The following is a 19,231-nucleotide window of genomic DNA, read 5'->3' on the forward strand; positions in this document are numbered from 1 at the left end:
TTGGATGGGTAGTAATTTTAAAGGTTGTTTCATACTATTAGTTATAGATTCCTTTTATATTAGTCTTGAAAGGTGTGTGCTTGGGTTTTAATTTCTGCACTGTTGTTGTGTGTTTATTTTAGTGCAGATGGACGTTTTGAAGGGGCCAGTACGAAAACAGTCGTCAGGTATAATGGCACTGTCACCTGGACACAACCAGCAAACTACAAAAGTTCCTGTACTATAGATGTCACATTTTTCCCATTTGATCTCCAAAACTGTTCCATGAAATTCGGCTCTTGGACATATGATGGATCCCAGGTTGATATAATTCTAGAGGACCAAGATGTAGATAGGACAGATTTTTTTGACAATGGAGAATGGGAAATTGTGAGTGCAATGGGAAACAAAGGAAACAGGACTGACAGCTGCTGCTGGTACCCTTACATCACATACTCTTTTGTGATTAAGCGGCTGCCTCTCTTTTATACCTTGTTCCTTATTATACCCTGCATTGGGCTCTCATTTCTAACTGTGGTTGTCTTCTATCTCCCCTCAAATGAAGGTGAGAAGATCAGTCTGTGCACTTCAGTACTTGTCTCTCTAACTGTGTTCCTTCTGGTTATTGAAGAAATCATACCCTCGTCTTCCAAAGTGATACCTCTGATTGGAGAGTACTTGGTGTTTACCATGATTTTTGTGACACTCTCCATTATGGTGACTGTCTTTGCCATCAACATCCACCATCGCTCCTCCTCAACACACAATGCTATGGCACCCTGGGTCCGAAAGATATTTCTTCACAAGCTTCCCAAACTGCTGTGCATGAGAAGTCATGTAGACAGGTACTTCACACAGAGAGAGGAAACAGAGAGTGGTAGTGGACCAAAATCTAGAAACACGCTGGAAGCTGCACTCAGTTGTATTCGCTACATCACAAGACATGTCATGAAGGAGAATGATGTCCGAGAGGTCTGTGGCAAGTATTTACAGATGCAGATCCACTTCCATTGTAAGATAAGAAATGACCATAGTCAGTTATTCAGTGTGATCCTTAAGGAGCACAGACTGAGGGCCAGAAATGCTGACATATTTTTCTAGGAAAGAGCTTTACTAAAATTTGTTTCCATAAAACCTCTGCATTGTACAAATCTTACCCTTCCATTTCCCCCAGCCACATCTTGGATGACTCTAAAGAAACTTTAGTAGTATGTATTTGAAGTAATCTCCTGGTTTTTCACTTCAGAATGACTTACTTTAAATTTATCTTCGGTAACTTTTTGTTTGAATTCTGAATTCAGGCATTATAATTTTATCAAGTTTTAATAAGAATGAGCCTACTGTGGGTTTTATAAGCGCAGCCAAGAGACTTTTCTAAATAAAATCTCTTTGTGACTCATTTACAAGAGAATACTATTAAAATGGAAAGGAGTAAGGTAGCAAGCATGGTAGCACATGCCTGCTTAGCAAGTTCAAGGTCAGCCTGTGTCTTCTAAAAAACAAAACTAAATAAATAACCGTAAGAATAAGTACAAGGAATGAGGTGTTCTATGTGCTGTGTTTAATCTCAGAGTTTTCATAGGAAATAGTAATAGTACCTAACTTGCTTAAAACAAAATTTCGTTTAAAGCCTTATGGAAAAATAAGTTTCATTGACCCATTAAGGTTAATTAATATTTGAAATGCAAAAATTGGATATGTATTTAACTAATTGGTTTTGATGAACTTTTTTTCCCCCAAAATACAGAATTTCAATTGCCACTGTTTTTCTCTATTTCCATTGTACTAGGATTACAACAACTACCACCACATCCAGCTGACAAATTCTGATCAATTTTTTGTTGTTGTTGATTTGAAAGGTGATCTTGCTGTGTTGTCCGTGATAGCCTTGAATGTCTGAGTTCAAGTGATCTTCTGGCTTCAGTCTCCCACGTAGCTGGGACTGCAGTCTCATGCCACTGTGCCCAGCTTACTTCTAAACAAAGGCTTGTTGATTGTAGTATTTGGTGGTGGTATAAATAAGTTAGCTTATAAGGTCTCAAGCTATCAGTGGAGTCTTGAAAAGTATGAGTACTTGTAATGATTTAGACTTAGATGGAATTTAATAAATGTCTACAAAGCATTGTCAAAAGAACCAGGAAATGAGTTTTATTTTCATTTACCTAGTTGCTGAGTAGCAATAGAATGTGTATAGTTCCCTAAATTGTAAGTTATTCCTTAGAGTGGGGCCTGGCCCATAAAGATCTTATGCTTCATAGAGACTCAGGAATAGGAAGTCCATGGAAAGGAAATGACCTTGTAGGAAGAGCGCCCCTGAGTGCTCAGATGCTGGGCTCAGCAGCCCTTCCCTTGAGGTTACTCACACCTGTGAAGCCAGGTTCCAGCCTCATGAGTTCAGGTTAAAAGGTCCCCAGGAAATCCAAAAGTAAATAAAGTAATTGAAAAGGAAAAGAAGAATAACAGCTTTCTAATACAGATTATTGTGAACCGACTTTTTAATTTGGCATAAAATTAACTCTCAACAGCTCTGAAAAAATTAAAAGAGGTAGGAGTTGTCGAGATGGTTCAGCAGTTAAGAGCACTTGCTGCTCTTACAGAGGACCCAGGTTTAGTTCCCAGCACCCACATGATGCTAACAGTCATCCATACACAACTCTAGTTCCAGAAGATCTGACACCCTCTTCTGGCCTCTATGAGCACTGCACAAAGGTGGTACACTTACATACATGCAACCAAACACTCATACACATAAGTTTTTAAAAATTAAAAGAAAAGCTGGGCATGGTTGTGCATGCTTTTAATCCCAGCACTTGGAAGGCAGAGGCAGGTGGATCTCTGAATTCAAGGCCAGCCTGGTCTATATAGCAAGGTCCAGGCCAGCTGAGGCTACAGGCAGGCCCTGTCTCAAAAAGATGAAAAATAAAATAAAAGATGTAAACATTACTTACTGGGCAAGAATAAATGATAGAAATAACTATGTAGGAAGAAAACAGTGCTTTTAGTTTATAACATAAGTAACATGTCTTAGTCTATTAAGCCATTTGTAATATACTACAAGCTGACGTGTAAAGGAACACATTTTGTATGTACTTTAAAGGTTGAGAAGTCTAGATTTGTTATAGCTAACAAGTAGTCTATAGTGGTCTTGAAACTCTGAGCACAGGGTCACTTACAGTTTGGAGACAACAAATGATTATTTGCTAATGCAATTTGTATATTAAGATATGTATGCAGTTTTAATTTATGTACTTAATGTGTGTGTTTTTTTGTAACAGGTTGTTGAAGATTGGAAATTCATAGCCCAAGTTCTTGATCGGATGTTTCTGTGGACTTTTCTTCTGGTTTCAATTATTGGAACTCTGGGGCTTTTTGTTCCTGTAATTTATAAATGGGCCAAAATCATAGTGCCAGTTCACACTGGAAACACAATTAAGTGAAGCTTCCCAAGAGATATATTATGAATATAGTTAGCAATCATACATCTCTTATGACACCTACACAATTATGAAAATATGAAATTATTTATAATTTCTTATAATCTGTAAGAGATTAATAGCTGCTGACACTGGCTTAATATTGTCCATTAGAACATGCCTGAAGTAATAACCACAAATAGTGGCAAAACATTGTTCAAACTGTACTAGTGGAAACCGAGTGTTTATGTCTTGGCAAATGATACTAACTTGCAGCCAATAATGAAATTCATCTTTTGAGCACTGGAAAATCCAGTCATATTTGAAGACTGATTTTAAAACTTTTTCAGAATTTAGTATATAAATTTGTGTGTCTGATTTTTCAGACTGAGTCTCATTAAGTTGCCCAGGTTGGCCCCACACTCCTGGGCTCGATTAGCCTTCTGTCTTAGCCTCCTGGGCAGCTGGGATTACAGGTATGCTCCAGTATGCCCAGCTAATGTATATACTTTAAAATTTTTCTGTTCTGTACTCACTGATATGGAGTGCATTATATTTCTATGTGAAGTAGCCAGTTACTCAGTTCAATAATGACTTAATATGATGTTATTTACCAACAATTTTTTTGGTCTTTTTGAGACAGGGTCTCCCTGTAGCCCCAGCTGGCCTGGAACTCACTTAAGCCACCACACCCGGCTTACCAGCATTTTTAATAGATGGAAAAATTGGGACTAGGAACCTCTTTAAGGCCACTTTATTTTTTAGATTTTTCTCTTTGTTTTGTTTGAGTCAGGGTCTCACTATGTAGCCTTGAGTAGCCTGGAACTTGCTATGTAGCCTGAGATCTACATAGCAAGTTTCAGGCCAGCTGGGGCTGCAGGGAGATCCTGTCTCAAAAAGACCGAGAGAGAGAGAGGAAAGATAAAGAGTCTTTAATGGAGTAACTCCTTTTATAACTTACCTTCTATTGTAAACATACAACAGGCAACTCTCATGGACATGGAGTGGCATATCCTTCATATTGACCTCAGTCCCCCCCTCAGTTCCCTTTTCCACGTTCCTCATTGTATCCCTGACCTCAGAGCAGTATACTGCAGTCCCAGAAATCTCATCTCAAAATGGTACGGCATGTCTCTGTCTAGATCACTCTGAGAAAACCATCTTCCAAGCTGGATATGGTAGCTCACACCTGTCATCTCTATGCTCAGGAGGCCGAGGCAGGAGGATTGCTATGAGTTATAAACCAGTCTGGGTTACAGCATGAGACCCTGTTCTTAAAACCCAGGCAACCAAATGAAAAGTGATATTCTAAGTTGATATAAGCACACCATTGCATCTTATATTTCAATGATCTCTTTTACCCCAACAATTAGAACTATCAGGTGCTTGGGATATAATTTAGTTTTAGCCTATTAACAGGCATGACATCAGTCAGTACAGTATAATGTGTCATAAGTAAAACAGCTAAACTTCTCAAAATGTCCTGATTCACCTATGATCAGGAACCTTGCATTTGATTTAGAACTCAGCTGTTGAGATAGCAAACGCCTCATTTATTTATAGTTACTTAAGTTCAATACTTTTTGGAAGACAAGATGGACCCTTGCATTTAGTTGTGTTTAATGCCATTTAGTGAGTGAAAGCCTAGTGTAGTTCAGATAAGTGTCCCTCACAGGCTCATCTGTGGAAAGCTTGGTCATCAGCCCATGGTGCTTTGAGGAAGTGGTGGAACTATTAGGATCTAGTAGAAGGAATTTAGGTCCTTAAGGGTGTGCCTTTGAGGAGGATACTGAGACTCCAGCATGTGTCTTTGTTTCCTAGCCACCATGAGTAAACAGCTTTGCTCTAGTATGTGTTCCTTGTCATGATATACTGTCTTGCTGCAAGCCCAAAAGCAGTGGGCCAAGCAACCGTGGACTGAAGCTTCTGAAACCATCAACTACAACAAACCTTTCTTTTGATTAAGTTCATTATCTCAGGTATTTCTCATAGTGTCACAAAGCTAATATAGAATGTCAATACCACAAGGTGGAATCTGTTGTGTGACTTTTCCTGGGGAGTCTTCATCTATTATCTATTATTATCTATTTTATCTAGTCTACCTTAAATAAAAAGGGTAGTAGAGCAAGGAAGTAATTCTGTACAAGTCCAGCTTGGTGAACCGGTAAGTTTATTGGGGCTGCTTACAGGAGGCTAGATGATGGGCAGCTGACTGAAAGTCTACTTCAGCATGGGCCGCAACTTAGGAAAGTTGCATCACCGTCATCCCCTGTGCAGTTTGCAGACAACACCACCACTGAATAGCTTCCTCTTCCCCAGCAATTTTTTCACTGCCTTTACAACCTCAGGTAGGGGCCTGGTGAGCCTAGTATCTTGTGAGTTTCATGAACTTGGTGAGCTTCTCTCCTCCCTCCAGAGGAGACAACTGAACAGCAGGGTACTTGTGACTATAACTAATACTATGGCTCAGAAGCCTTTGAAATTGGCTTATGGAGGAAATTTAGAAAAGTTTGAACAAACAGGCTAAAGAAGGCCTAGGTTAACGGGATTAACAGGTGATTCTGTAAGGATGCAGATCAGAATGCTAATAAATGTGGATAATAAAGGTTATGCCCAGGAGGCTCCAGACGGAAATAAGGAGTCCATTGGGAATTAGACTTAGGAACTACCCACAAAAAGAATTTGGGGTCCCTTTGTCCATGCCTGGAGATTTTGTGGACTTCTAAGCTCATGGGTGATGACCAATTTATCAGCCAGCGGAAAATGCAAGGCAACTCAGCATCTGGCTGTCACATGGATATTGCTGGCTGCTTTGGCCAAGTTTACAGTGAAAATTTAGAGCAAAGAGCAAAGTAGAAAGATAGAAGAAACTTGTAGTTTGGGTATATTTAAAGGTGCTGCCTTGGAGAGTACATTTGCCAAAGCAGTTAACCCCATTTAAAAAGCCAAGAATTTTACACTGGGACAATAAAATGCCTTGAAGACATCTCAAGAATTTTTAAGACCCACCTATTACAGGCTCAAAGGAGACTCCTTAGTGAGCCCCAGGACAGCCTGCATACACAGGCCACCTAGGAAACTTTCCTGAGATTTCTTCCTCATGTTCAGATACTCAGAGGTTCCTACAGTTGTTCAGTTGGGGTATAGCTTGTGCTGGTGGCAGTTGCTGGCATCATCCATATAATGCTGGTTTTTCAGGTCTAGAAAATGCAAGAGTTATGGAATGAGAGACTTTCACTACGATTTCAAGACAGCCTGGGATCCTGAGCACTGTGCGGCAGAGTCCCTGTAAGCAGCTCTCAAGAAGGCAATGTATGAAGGGAGAGTCAAGTCAAGCCTGCAGTGGAGACCCCAAGCAAGTGAGAAGTGACAGGAATGTTGAGAACCCGCCAAGGGAAGCTGTGCAATGAGCAGAGCCAAGAGTGTGGAGACAATGGGGGCAGGACTGCCGAGGCTTTGGGATTTCACACATGGCCTCTGTGAGCTCTGGATGCCAGAAGTGGAGACCTGCTTGGTTTTCTTACTTGGTCTGATCCTTTCTACAGCCTCTTTTGTGGAACAGGAATGTTTACTTTGTGCCATTGTATCTTGGATGTATAAAACCCCCCACCCTTTTTTTTTTTTTTAAACAGGGACTGAGCTGAGTTTGCCTTGAGTCTTAATACTTTTTTCTTGGACTATTGAGCAATTCTGGAATGATTAAGACTTTGGGGACTCTTAGAAAATGACTAAATTATGAAATGGATGAAGGGTTTGGGCACCACGGGCAGAATGCTACACTTTGAATAAGTGCAGAAGGCCAGGATGTTAAAGGTCACCCGTCTGTGGTGCTACTGGGAGGTGGTGGAACCTTTTGCTGGAAGAAAGTTTGGACTCTGGAAATGTGTCCTTCATGGGAGTACTGGGAGCCCAGCCTTTTCCTCATTCTCTTTGTTTCTAGGCTACCATGAGGTGGACTGTTCGACCTGCGCTCCTACCATGATGTACTAGCTGGCCACAAACCAAAAGTGACAGGCTAAGTGAGTGGCTGTGGATTGAAGCCTCAAAATCATGAGCCCAAATAAGCATTTCCTCTATAAGTTGATTGTCTCAGGCATTTTGTTATAATGGGGGACCACTAATAAAATTTGGTTTAATGTAAATTGATTTTTAGCTATTTTAGTTTGTATATATTCCTCATCTTTTATATCATTATTAAGATATTTATAGATCAACAAATTTCATAGAACTCTTCCTTTTGACTTACTGAACTAGAGCCATAGTGAGTTGCAAGCGTCAGTTTTTATTTTTGTAGAGAAAAGCTACAACTAGTGAGAAAATTCAAATCTCAGAATCGTTCTATCGGTTGTTCAGAAGTTTAATACGGGGAATTCAATTTGTTTAAAGCAATGTTTCTCAACCAGAACCAGTTTTACCCCTGAGACAATATCTGATAATGTCCTGCCATGTTCCCAGCTGAAGGAGGGGGGCTTGTCATTGGCATTTCGTGGACAGAGCCTATAGAGCTGTTAAGGGTTCTATGTCTCCCATCCCCAGCATAACTACGGAGCCCAAAACATTGCTAGTGCTGAGGTGGAGAAGCTCTGTTCTGAAGGTTCATCCTGTGGTCTGAATGTGGCTCCTGACAATTCATATGGTGAAACTTAGTATGCAATAGTGTTAATGGGGGTCCTTTGGGAGGTGAGTAGATCATGAGGGAATTAGTGCCCTAATGAAAGACTCCAGAGAGTGCAGACCTTTCAGCCGGGTGAAGACACACTGGAAGTTGTCCTTATGAAGAGTCCTCCCCAAACGCCAACTCCTGCTGGCAACTTGATCTTGGACTTCCCAGGCTCCTAAACTGTGAGGGATAAATTTGTGTACAAGCTATCCAGTTTATGAAATTTTTATTAGCAGCTTGAATAGACTAACAGTTCAGTAGCAATGAATGTGACCTGGTGTAATTTCTCAGGGTATGACAACATGGAATTAAGCAAGGTAAATACTGAAATGGAGCTGGGGCTGGTGGTACACACCTTTAACGTCAACAGAGGCAGGTGGATCTCTGAGTAAGTAAGGGTCAGCCTGGTCTACATAGTTCCAGGCTGGCTGAGGCTACAGGGAGACCCTGTCTCCAAAACAAAACAAAAACCAAAACAAAATTAAAATGGAGACATGGCCCTTGGACTTCTGAAAGATAGTAAGGGGGAAAAAAAGGAAGGCGGTAAGGAACAGGAAATGGTAGCAGCAATGGTACTGCTGAAATAGTTTGAAACTTCAAGGAAATCATGGGCTAAACAAAAATGGGAAATCTATAGTGATGTCAAGCTAATGGCTTTAATATTTATGACAGGAAGGTTTTTTTTTTTTTTTTTTTTTTTTCTTGGGGCAGGGTCTACCTGTAGCCCCAGCTGTCCTGGAACTCACTATGTAGACCAGGCTGGCCTTGAACTCACAAAGATCCGCCTGCCTCTGCCTCCCAAGTGCTGGGATTAAAGGTGTGCGCCACCACACCCGGCTGACAGGAAGTTTTTTTGTTGTTTGTTTTTTGGTCTTTTTGAGACAGAGCTTCCCTGTAGCCCTAGCTGGCCTTGAACTCACAGAGATCCTGCCTGCTTTGCCTCCCAAGTGCTGGGTCTAAAGGCATGTGCTGCCACACCTGGCTTATAAGAAGTTTTTCTATCCAGTTAGGTTTCAATCACAATAAAAGGAACCTTGTGGCATGTTCTGTATCAGCCAGGCTAGTGAAATCTTCATTTATCTATAATACTAGACATTTTTCTTCCACTTTTTTTTTTGCCCAAAATCAAGATGATTAGAAAATAAGTAAAACTTGAAATACCAAAACCAAAGCTGGTAAATAGATAAAGTGAGGTACTATTAAGAAACTGCTATCGGGCTGGAGAGATGGCTCAGTGGTTAAGAGCATTGGATGCTCTTGCAGAGGACCCAGGTTTGGTTCCCAGTACCCACAGGGCAGCTAACAACCATCTTCAGTTCCACGGGATCCAACACTCTCTTGTGGACTCTGTGGGCATTGCACACACATGGTGCTCTTATATACATGAAATAAAAATAAATGAAAGATTTAAAAAAAACTCATCTGCCTCAACATACCAGTGAGCCTCAAGCAAATACAGTCCAGAACTTAGGTGTCATCTCTGGTCATCAAGGGCTGCAGAAACAACCCTGCTGTCCCTAAAATGCACACCAGGATGAAAACCCACAGAAAGATTCGGTCAATCACCATGGCGACATACTTCCAGTCATCTTGAATCTGAAAAAAGAAATGAAAGAACAGCATGAAGGAAAAGGCGAAATGAATATACTTTCAATGCTGAATAATGTTTTCATAGTAGAAGTCATTTTATCTCTCTGATGCATGAAATCTTTTTTTGTTTAATTGATATGGTCTGAGGAAATCTGTAATGGTTCCTATTGTCAACTTGACAGGATCTAGAATAACCCAGGAGACATGCCTTTGGACATGCCTATGAGGGGTTATCTAGATTAAGTGGGGAGACCCACCTTAACTGTGCTGGTACCATTCATAGGCTAGGGTCCTAGATGAAATAGAAAGGAATGAGCAAGCTGGGCACTGGCATTCATCTGCCTGCTTCCTGACTGTGGCTGCAGTGAGACCAACGGCCTCAAGCCGGTGACCACGGCTTCTCTACCATAATGGACTGTTTTCTCTTGAACCATAAGTGGAAATAAACCCTTCTCCCTACACTGCAGTGAGAAAAGTACTAGTATATATACCAATCTCAAATTTCTCTTTATGTGGTAGAGAAACATTTAAAATACATGCCATGTTAGTTCTGTTTCAAATGAGAGTCCTTTTTTCTTTTGAGGCAAGGTCTTACTGTCTTTAAAGCTCAGGCTGGCCTCAAATGTGATCACCCTGTTTCAGCCTCCTGAATGCTGTGATACAAGTGTGTACCAACGTGTTTGGCTTAAGATAGTTCTTACTACAGATACAACCTGTTTTCCTAAAGTGAATCCCTTCATATAAAGTAACTAAAGCCAGTGTGTTCTATGGAAGGATTTGGAACCTTTGTTAGAGTGGCTACCAAAACCCAACACCATTGGGTTTGCCATTGTTTCAAAGTACTTATTTGTATTCAATTGTAGATACTAGTGGCCTTTTCACATCTGTTCATAAGTGAAGCAAGCACATCAGGCAAGCCCACCTTCCAGTTCTTTCCCACCGCTCCTTTCCAAAATGCCCACCTGGCCAAATGCCATCTTCAATTGTAAGGTCAAAGTATAAAATATCCAGCCAAACAGGCTGAACCCCAGAAACAATGGCTGACGGTGAAGTAAATGACGGAAGGAAGCACAAGAATAATTGCATATAATGCAGCTTCAATGTGGGCTTGAAACAGGAAGGAGAATCTACGGCAGTGAAGCTCCTAGACAGTCTGGAAAGCAAAGACTCCACAATTGAGTTGAGACAGAACCCATGAGCCAATGGTTCTGAAGCAGTAATCACATAATAAAGAAGTAGCGTGTAATTTGTAATTCAATTACTCATAGCAAAATGGGGCTGGGAGATGCGGCCTTTTTTTTCACCATCATGAGCTTGAGTAAATGTATCCTCACAGTGACTACAAAGTCACAGGTAAAGTTAGGATCATAATGCCCTGTTTGCCACAAGATATTTGAATTCCTAAGACTGGTCTGTAATTCCTTGGACTGAGTCCTACCTACTTGCCTACAGGCTAAACAACTCTGCCCAAGGCTGTAGGAGGCTGTAGAGTGGAGAGCAGAAGTGGAGACAGCTGGTTATCTTCTAGCTCTGCTCCTTTCTAGTAAGAATCTGAGTAAATTCTTTCTTTTTCCACCTCAATGTCCTCATCTGAAAAATGGGGTTAGGGATACTGCGATCTCAGGGTGCTCTTTCAGCACAGACTCCTTATTGAATAATACTTTCAATATCAACATTGATGTAAGAAATGGCCCTTATCCCTGTATAAAGCTGAGGGTGGATATAATGACACAGGCCTGGAATCCCAGCACTTCGGAGGCTGAGGCAGTATGACTGAATTCAAGGCCACCTGGATTACGGAGCAAGACCTGGCCTCTAATAAAACTCTCCCTGTAATAAAACTCTCCCTGTATGCCGGGCATGGTGGCGCATGCCTTTAATCCCAGCACTTGGGAGGCAGAAGCAGGCGGATCTTTGTGAGTTTGAGGCCAGCCTGGTCAACATAGTGAGTTCCAGGACAGTTGGGGCTACAAGAAGACCCTGTCTCAAAAAGACCAAAAAGAAATTGTTCCCTTTTATCAGTACTCTCAGTGATTGTCAATCAATATTTCACATACCTGTTTTAGTAGACTGATGAGCCACGGACCCAGGCATAGGTTAAAGAAGAGGGGCAGAGAATAAGCTACTCTCAAAAGGATTTACAGGTCCTGGCATTTTGCACGGTACCTTTGAAAACCTCTCCCTGTAGCAGCAGTGCATGGTGAAGGAAGATGGGATGCAGGAGTGCTGCAAAAGGCCAGGATAGGGATTTTGTGTCTTAACACTTCAAAGCATGGTGATAGTGGCCATTCCCTGGAAACTTCAGAACTAATGAATCACAGGAAGAAGAGCATTAGGCAAAATAATGAGCTGGCCCAAGTTGACTCCCTTGCCTAGCCGAGACCTGGAGATAGCTCAGAAGCAAGAGATTATGTTCTAAGACTGAGAAAGTGTGGAAGGTGGGTACTGGAGTGGGGGTATCAGCACAGGGTGGGGGTGAAGGCCAGGTAAGGGAAGGCCTTACATGGAGGCTCCTCATGGAGAGCTCTGCTGCTCTTTATCCCCTGCTACATTGACTCTAGCTAGTCTGGAAATGCAGGCACTGGGGGTAACATCAGCTAAGCCAGCTGGACTGTCAGGAAGGGCAGAGAACAAGGGCCACTGATTGGAGCCTGAGGCTTCCCCACTCTTCTCCCATATCAAGGACACAGCACCAGTCCAACAGAAGGGACTGGGAGATCAGAGGCAGACAGGGGGTGGTGAGATGCATCTTCAGGGACAAGGTCACTTGGAAGAGAAGTAGCATCCTTGAACAATGATGTAGCTCAGTTTCGGATCCTCACCCACAACACCGCACCAAGGAGGGCTGACCCTCCTGGGAAAGGGGACTTTATAAACCCCAAACTCTCAGATATGGCTAGCTATTTGAAAAGAAATTTAAGAGCAGATAGACCAAGGACTTAAACATGGTATCCTCAGAGAGAAGACCAGAACCATGAACAGGTACAGACAGTTAGAAGGACCAAGCATGAACAGCAGGTGTGAAGTGTATGCACAGGTGTTTATGTACCTAGGTATATGCACAGGTATATACATACAGTGTAATATTCACTGAGCTGTACACTTAAGGGCAGGCATTTTGCTACATTCAAATTATGCCTCAATGGAAAGCACATGATTAGAAAATAAAAAGATTGCATGCTCTGGTCAGTCCTATCTGGACAGATTCAGCTCATCTTCTAATCTGTTCTCTTGACAACCCTAGCCCAGTAGCTAACTTTGGGGAATAATATACTCACAAGATTTATCCTCCTATTTTACAGATGAGAAGACAGGCTTAGAAAGGTGAGGTAACTAGTATATTGAAAGACATCTAGGGGCTGGAGAGATGGCTCAGCAGTTAAGAACACTGGCTGTTCTTGCAGAAGACCTGGGTTTAAATCCCAGCACCCACATGGCAGCTAACAACTGTCTGTAACTCCAGTCCCAGGGGATCCAACAGCCTCTTCTGACCTCCGTGGGCACTGCACGACACGGGTGCACTTACCAACATGCAGGCAATACACGCAGACACATAAAATAAAAATAAATATTAAAAAAAAAAGACATCTAGTTGGTCTGAGCACAGGCTGCTGACTTGAGCCCAATTTCTTTTTTTTTTAACAAATTAATTTTTAGTTTATGAGTGTTTTGCCTGCATGAATGTCTCTCCAGACCCTAAATATGCTTTCTTTTTCTTTCTTTTTTTTTTTAGACAGGGTCTCCCATAGCCCTAGCCAGCCTGGAACTCACTATGCAGACCAGGCTAGTCTTGATCTCATAGAGATCCACCTGCCTCTGCCTCCTGAGTGCTGGGATCAAAGGCTTGTGCCACCACGCCCAGCCCAAATCTGGTTTCTTAACCTCCATCTTATGCCTTGCCAACAAGGAAACCATAAATGGTTGTTGAATGACTAAATGATTGATGTAATAATAAACATTTATTTACCTCTTTGGCTACATTCTGTGCTTTCATATTTTCAGCGATATACTTTACACTTTGGATGGCTTCTTTGATTTCTGGCGACAGAGCAGAAAGGGACAATACAGCATCGACAGACTCAGAACTAGAGCTTCTTGTGAGGTTGGCACTGAAATTTGAGATTTTTACCCTGCGGTGGTGGCAGTAGCCACATGTCCCGTCCTGGCAGGGGTAGCCTTCCTTGCAGCCTTTGGAGTCCGCACGGCTGAAGCAGTTCAGATTGGAGAGCTCAGCATTGTAGAGTGGCCTTTGCTTCTGAGACTCTCCCTCACTGCTGGCTGGCCTGGTCATGAACATGACCCTGGGGAGCAGGTTCAAGAACACAGCCTTGACCCACATGGGCATTGTGTGCGTGGTTGGAGTTCTGTAGTGCACATTGAGCACGAAGACCGTGATGACGATGGATAAGGTGACAAAAATCATGGTGAAGAGGAGGTACTCCCCAATCAGGGGGATGACCAGGGAGGTGGATGGAATGGTCTCAGTGATCACCAGGAGAAACACTGTCAGAGAGAGAAGCACAGAGATGCAGAGTGTCACCTTCTCGCCACAGTCAGAGGGCAGGTAGAAGACCAGCACGGTGAGGAAGGAGATGAGCAGGCAGGGGATGATGAGGTTGATGGTGTAGAAAAGGGGCAGGCGGCGAATATACAGCGAGTACGTGATGTCAGTGTAAATCTCCTCACAGCAGTTGTATTTGATGTCATGTTTGTAGCCTGGGGCTTTGATGATGGCCCACTCGCCACTTTCCCAGTAGTCCTTGAGGTTCATTGAGGAGCCAATCAGGACCAGGTCGATCTTTGCCTTGTCATAGGACCAGGAGCCAAACTTCATGGTGCAGTTTTGGTAGTCAAAAGGGAAGTAGGTCACGTCAATTTTGCATGAGCTCTTAAAGATGGCTGGGGGGATCCAAGTCACTTCCCCTGTATGCTTGAGTAGGGCTTTGGTTTTGTCATCCACCTGGAAATTCCCATCAGCACTGCAAAGACACAGAGGGGCACAACACATGGTCATCACTGTGTGCCACCCAGCCTGGCTGCCCACAACACTGATCTGTAAAACTGTGGGATATGAGAGCTCAAAAAGCCATACTAGGTCACTGACCCAGTGTCTCTGTTCACTGAATCCTGAGGTTCAGATGTCCTGTAACATTTGCTCTCACATGCTCATCAACCCCCAGTAATATCACTAGTTCATTCCACAGCACACAGTTCCAGACTTGATGTTTATAGAGACCCCCCGACCCCCCGCCAGAAAGGGTCCTCCCCACTCTGGTCTGAATTTAAAATGAGATGAACATTAGCGATGTCCTGGAGGCTGGTGTTGGGTAATCTTGGGAATATTTGCCATCCACTATCTGGACCTTGTTAACATCCCCTCACTCAATCTTCACTGGGCACTTTGTGTGTGTGTGTGTGTGTGTGTGTGTGTGTGTGTGTGTGTGTAATCCCATAGTAGACCTGGAAGGATTTTCATGGACCAGCTATGGGTGGTCATGCCATGAACCTGACCCTTGTGTGTGTGTGAGGGGGAGTCATTTCCAAATCCTCCCTCCTAATTCTACCACTTGCCCTGTTCCCCCTTCCAACACTGTTCCCCAGTAAAAGATCACATTTTCTGATTCCTTTGAGCACACTCTCAGATTCATACTCAGCAAACAGGTCCCTTCACCTCCCTTCCTATCTGTCCCACTTGCTCCCTGTATTTACCCTCTCTTCCTTTTAGCTATGGGCACCTTGACTTTCTTTTTAAAAAGATACACATTTTTCTTAGAATCATCCTGTTGGTGTTTATAAGCTGATGTCTTAGCAGAAGATATGATGATGGTCTCAATACCCACAGAGCTTGCATTCAGCATTCCATCTCAGTGGCCAAGGAGAGTCATCTGAGAGCAAGGCCAGTTGTTCCACAACAGTGTCCCTCCCCCTGAAGGTTTTTTTTTTTTAATTAATTTGTTTTTATTGTATAAGTGTTCTGCCTGTGTGTATATAAGGGCATCTATGTCATGCAGTGTCCAGAAGAGGGCAAGAGGGCACTGGATCGCCTGGAACTGGAGTTGTGGATTGTTGTTAGCTGCCATGTAGGTGCTGGAAATTGGATCAGGTCCTCTGCAAGAGTAGTCAGTGCTCTTTACCACTGAGCCATCCCTCCAGTCCCTCTTTTTTTTTTTTCTTCTTTGTTTTTTCCTTTTTAGATAAAGGCCTGGGACTGTAGTCCAGGCTATACTCAAACTCATGATCTTGTCTCAGCCTCCTGAGTCCTGGCATTGCTGGTGTATATCACCATGCTCAACTCATTGACATCACGAGTCAGTCCCCTTGAATTTCTTAGCTTGCTTCATTCAGAGGCATTCACATCCTTCATGGCCCTTTGGCTGCCATGAGAAAAGCTGAGAGTTAAAATTCTAAACATTAGGGATAACCTTGTATTTTGTTACTGGAAAGGACCCTGAGAGCCAGTAGAGTTTCGGTGTTCAACCTTCCTCCCTGCTGGTCTCTATCCTTCCCATCCTCCTGCACTTCAGTTGAGCAAAACAGCTGATATATGTGACAGCTGGATGCCAGAGCGCCTGCTCACTTTACTCTAGCTGGCTGACTTTCCTTGCTGTGGAGGGGACAAGGCTCCACATAGCCTCCAGGTGGACTCTGCTTAGACTCAGCATCCCCAGAAGCCCTGTGACAGGCGAACAGAAGCTGGAAGACCTCCAGGACACAGAAGGCTCCTGAAGAAGGTTCTTTAGGGCAATCCTGATGAACAAATGTCAGGGGAGTAAGAGACCTTCAAAGCTCAGGGCCAAATTCAGGGGCTGACAAACTATCTGCTCCTAGTCCCACATTTTTTTTCTTTTTCCATTTGTGTGTGTGTGTGTGTGTGTGTGTGTGCACGCGCGCGCATGTGAACACGTTAAAAAATATTTATTTTTGTAGGGTGTGGTGGCGCACGCCTGTAGTCCCACCACTTGGGAGGCAGAGGCAGGCGGATCTCTGTGAGTTCAAGGCCAGCCTGGTCTACATAGTGAGTTCCAGGACAGCTGGGGCTACAGGGAGACCCTGCTTCAAAAAGACAAAATAAATAAAAATAAATAAATATATAAATAAATATAAATAAATAAATAATTTTTATTTAATGCATACGGTTGTACTGCTTGCATGTAGGTAGGTGCACCTGTGTTGTACAATGCCCGAGGAGGTCAGAAGAGGGTGTTGAGGGCGGAGGGAAGTTCATCAGTGGGGCCACGCGCTGAGTGCCAGTCATTCCCTGGCTCCTGGGGAGGTCTGAGACTAGGGCCACGCGCGGCCCTAGCTGGGGCCCTCCCTCAGTCGGAAGGTGCATTCCCAGAGGGCAGGGCTCCGCGCCAGCCCGACCAGGCAGGAGAGGCCGCGCCCAGAAGAGGGCGTTGGATCCCTGGAACTGGAGTTACAGATGATTGTTAGCTGCCATGTGGGTGCTGGGAATCGAACCCCAGGTCCTCTGCAAGAGCAGTCAGTGCTCTTAACTGCTGAGCCATCTCTCCAGTCCTATATGTGCATTTTTTACGTGTGTGGGCACCCATGTTATATGCATGCGTATGGAGGCCCAAGGTTAATGTTGGGAATCATTCTTGATTGCTCTTATTCATTAGGCAGGTCTCTCAGTCAAACTCAGAGCTCACTAATAAGACTGGTCTCCCTGGTCAGCTTGCTCGGGGGATCCCGGTCTCTGCCTTCTGAGGTTGGAATTACTGGTGGCATGCCACACCCACCTAGTATTTACATGAGTTCTGGGGATCCAAATTCCAGTCTTCACACTTGCATGGCAAACACCTTAATTACTAAGCCATCTCCCCAGCCCCTATTCCCACAAATTTTTACTGGAACAAAGTTACTGTCATTTGGTATCTATTGTGTGACTGACAGTGGAACAGCTGTAACAGAGACTGTATAACCCTCAAACTAAAACATTTTACCGTCTGACTTTTCTAGGGAGCTTGCTGTTCTAGCTCAACAGCTTCATGTTATTAAAGAGGAAACTGAGGGTCAAAGAATAGGAATGATTTGTTCAAGGTCTACTGAGCAACTGTGGGCAGAACCTTGGCCATTCAATCTTCGGTTCCCAAATGAGGGGTCACCAAAATGAGGACCCAGATGGGGACTGCAGTCTAGAACAGCTTTAGCCATGAGAGGCGCTTGAAAGTATTTGTTGACCATATGAATGGCCCAAAACCTAAATGGAGCTCTCCTCCAGCACATACACAGAGGGAGCTCAAGAAATGGGTGGCAGTAGGGACAGCAGAGACAGGAGGGCCCGAGCCAGCTTCCTGCTGAACCATGTGAATTGGTTAAAAAGAATGAGAAAAGGCAGGTGAGTTCCAAAGAAGAGCAGAGGTGTCACTTACATACAAGGAGAAAGTAGGCACGGACCCTGGGCAAGGGTAAGACAAACACTGCAACAGTGGAGGTTTGTGAAATCTCTCCAAATTCCTTCAGAAAAATAGGGCACCTAGGATAGTGGAATGAGCCCACTGTCCACGCTGGCAGTGAAGGCCTCGATGTTCCATGAACTTCAGCATATGAGAGTATGGGGTCAAAGGATCATGGGACCTGGAGGCCCAGGTGGAATTAGCTGCTGGGTAGAGGCAGGCTATGGAGAAGAAAAGGAATCCCAGGCCCTAAGAGTTCCAGACTCAGAAATATCCAAGAAATAGCTATCCCTCATAGAGTAGGATCACCACAGAGTATGGTGGTACATGCCTATAATTCCTGCACTTGGGAGGATAAGGTAGAATCAAGAGATTGATGCCAGCATGGGCTATACAGTGAGACCCTGTCTCAAAAAAAGTAACAAAGACAATACAAAAGAACCTAATTCTGAATTGACTCCTCAGCAAGGGCTTCCTAGATTTCAATTTGTTTTTGTTGTTGTTGTTTTGTTTTGTTTTTTTTTTTAAATCTTTTTTGAGACAGGGTCTCCCTGTAGCTCCAGCTGGCCTGGAACTTGCTATGTAGACCATGCTAGTCTCGAACTCACAGAGATCCACCTGCCTCTGCCTCCCAGGTGCTGGGATTAAAGGCGTGCGCCACCACACCCGGCTAGATTTCAATTTGTGTGAGAGAATGAAAAAAGATGGTGAAAGTTTGGCAAGATGGCTCAGCAGGTACTGATACTTGCAGCCAAGTCTGATGACCTAATTCAGATCCCCAGATCCCTGAACCCACATAGTAGAAGGGAAGAACTGACCCTCACGAGTTGTCCTCTGACCTCCACATGCAAAGAAGGCCATTTGTAGCAAGAGAACTCCACACAAACATCTTAAAAGAAACGTCTTTTTTTTTTTTTCTTTTTTCTTTTTTGGTCTTTTTGAGACAGGGTCTCCCTGTAGCCCCAGCTGTCCTGGAACTCACTATGTAGACTAGGCTGGCCTGGAACTCACAGAGATCTGCCTGCCCCTGCTTCCCGAGTGCTGGGATTAAAGGCGTACACTACCACACCCAGCAAGAAATGTCTTTTTTTTTTTTTAATCTTTTTTGAAACAGGGTCTCCCCGTAGCCCCAGCTGGCCTGAACACACTATGTAGACCAGGCTGGCCTTGAACTCACAGAGATCTGCCTG

At 43.5% G+C, this 19,231-nt stretch overlaps 2 protein-coding genes across 5 annotated transcripts in view; one reads left to right on the forward strand and one right to left on the reverse strand.

Moving 5' to 3' along the window:
• The window catches only part of Chrna5 (cholinergic receptor nicotinic alpha 5 subunit), a 32,540-nt gene extending 25,037 nt beyond the window's left edge, over positions 1 to 7,503 (forward strand). The window contains exons 5-7 of one of the 3 annotated variants that reach the window (XR_003847858.1): positions 123 to 951; positions 3,255 to 5,371; positions 6,591 to 7,503. Coding sequence is in view for 2 of the 3 variants with exons in the window: in XM_008823414.3 (XP_008821636.1) it covers positions 123 to 951; positions 3,255 to 3,416 (991 nt within the window). In the remaining variant the exon portion in view is untranslated. Of the gene's footprint in view, positions 1 to 122; positions 952 to 3,254 lie in introns of all 3 variants that reach the window. The other 2 variants (XM_008823414.3, XM_029558807.1) reach the window with 2 other exon arrangements.
• Positions 7,504 to 7,672: 169 nt separating this feature from the next.
• Chrna3 (cholinergic receptor nicotinic alpha 3 subunit) overlaps positions 7,673 to 19,231 on the reverse strand; it is a 16,919-nt gene continuing 5,360 nt past the window's right edge. The window contains exons 5-7 of one of the 2 annotated variants that reach the window (XM_029558830.1): positions 13,610 to 14,621; positions 9,489 to 9,648; positions 7,673 to 8,232 (exon numbers count right to left, since the gene is read on the reverse strand). In XM_029558830.1, coding sequence (XP_029414690.1) covers positions 9,520 to 9,648; positions 13,610 to 14,621 — 1,141 coding nt within the window. In that variant the 3' untranslated portion in view covers positions 7,673 to 8,232; positions 9,489 to 9,519. Of the gene's footprint in view, positions 8,233 to 8,967; positions 9,649 to 13,609; positions 14,622 to 19,231 lie in introns of those variants that run through there. The other variant, XM_008823443.2, reaches the window with a different exon arrangement.

This window comes from Nannospalax galili, unplaced genomic scaffold (genome assembly GCF_000622305.1).
Source record: "Nannospalax galili isolate Female #2095 unplaced genomic scaffold, S.galili_v1.0 scaffold28, whole genome shotgun sequence".
Lineage (NCBI taxonomy): Eukaryota > Metazoa > Chordata > Mammalia > Rodentia > Spalacidae > Nannospalax > Nannospalax galili.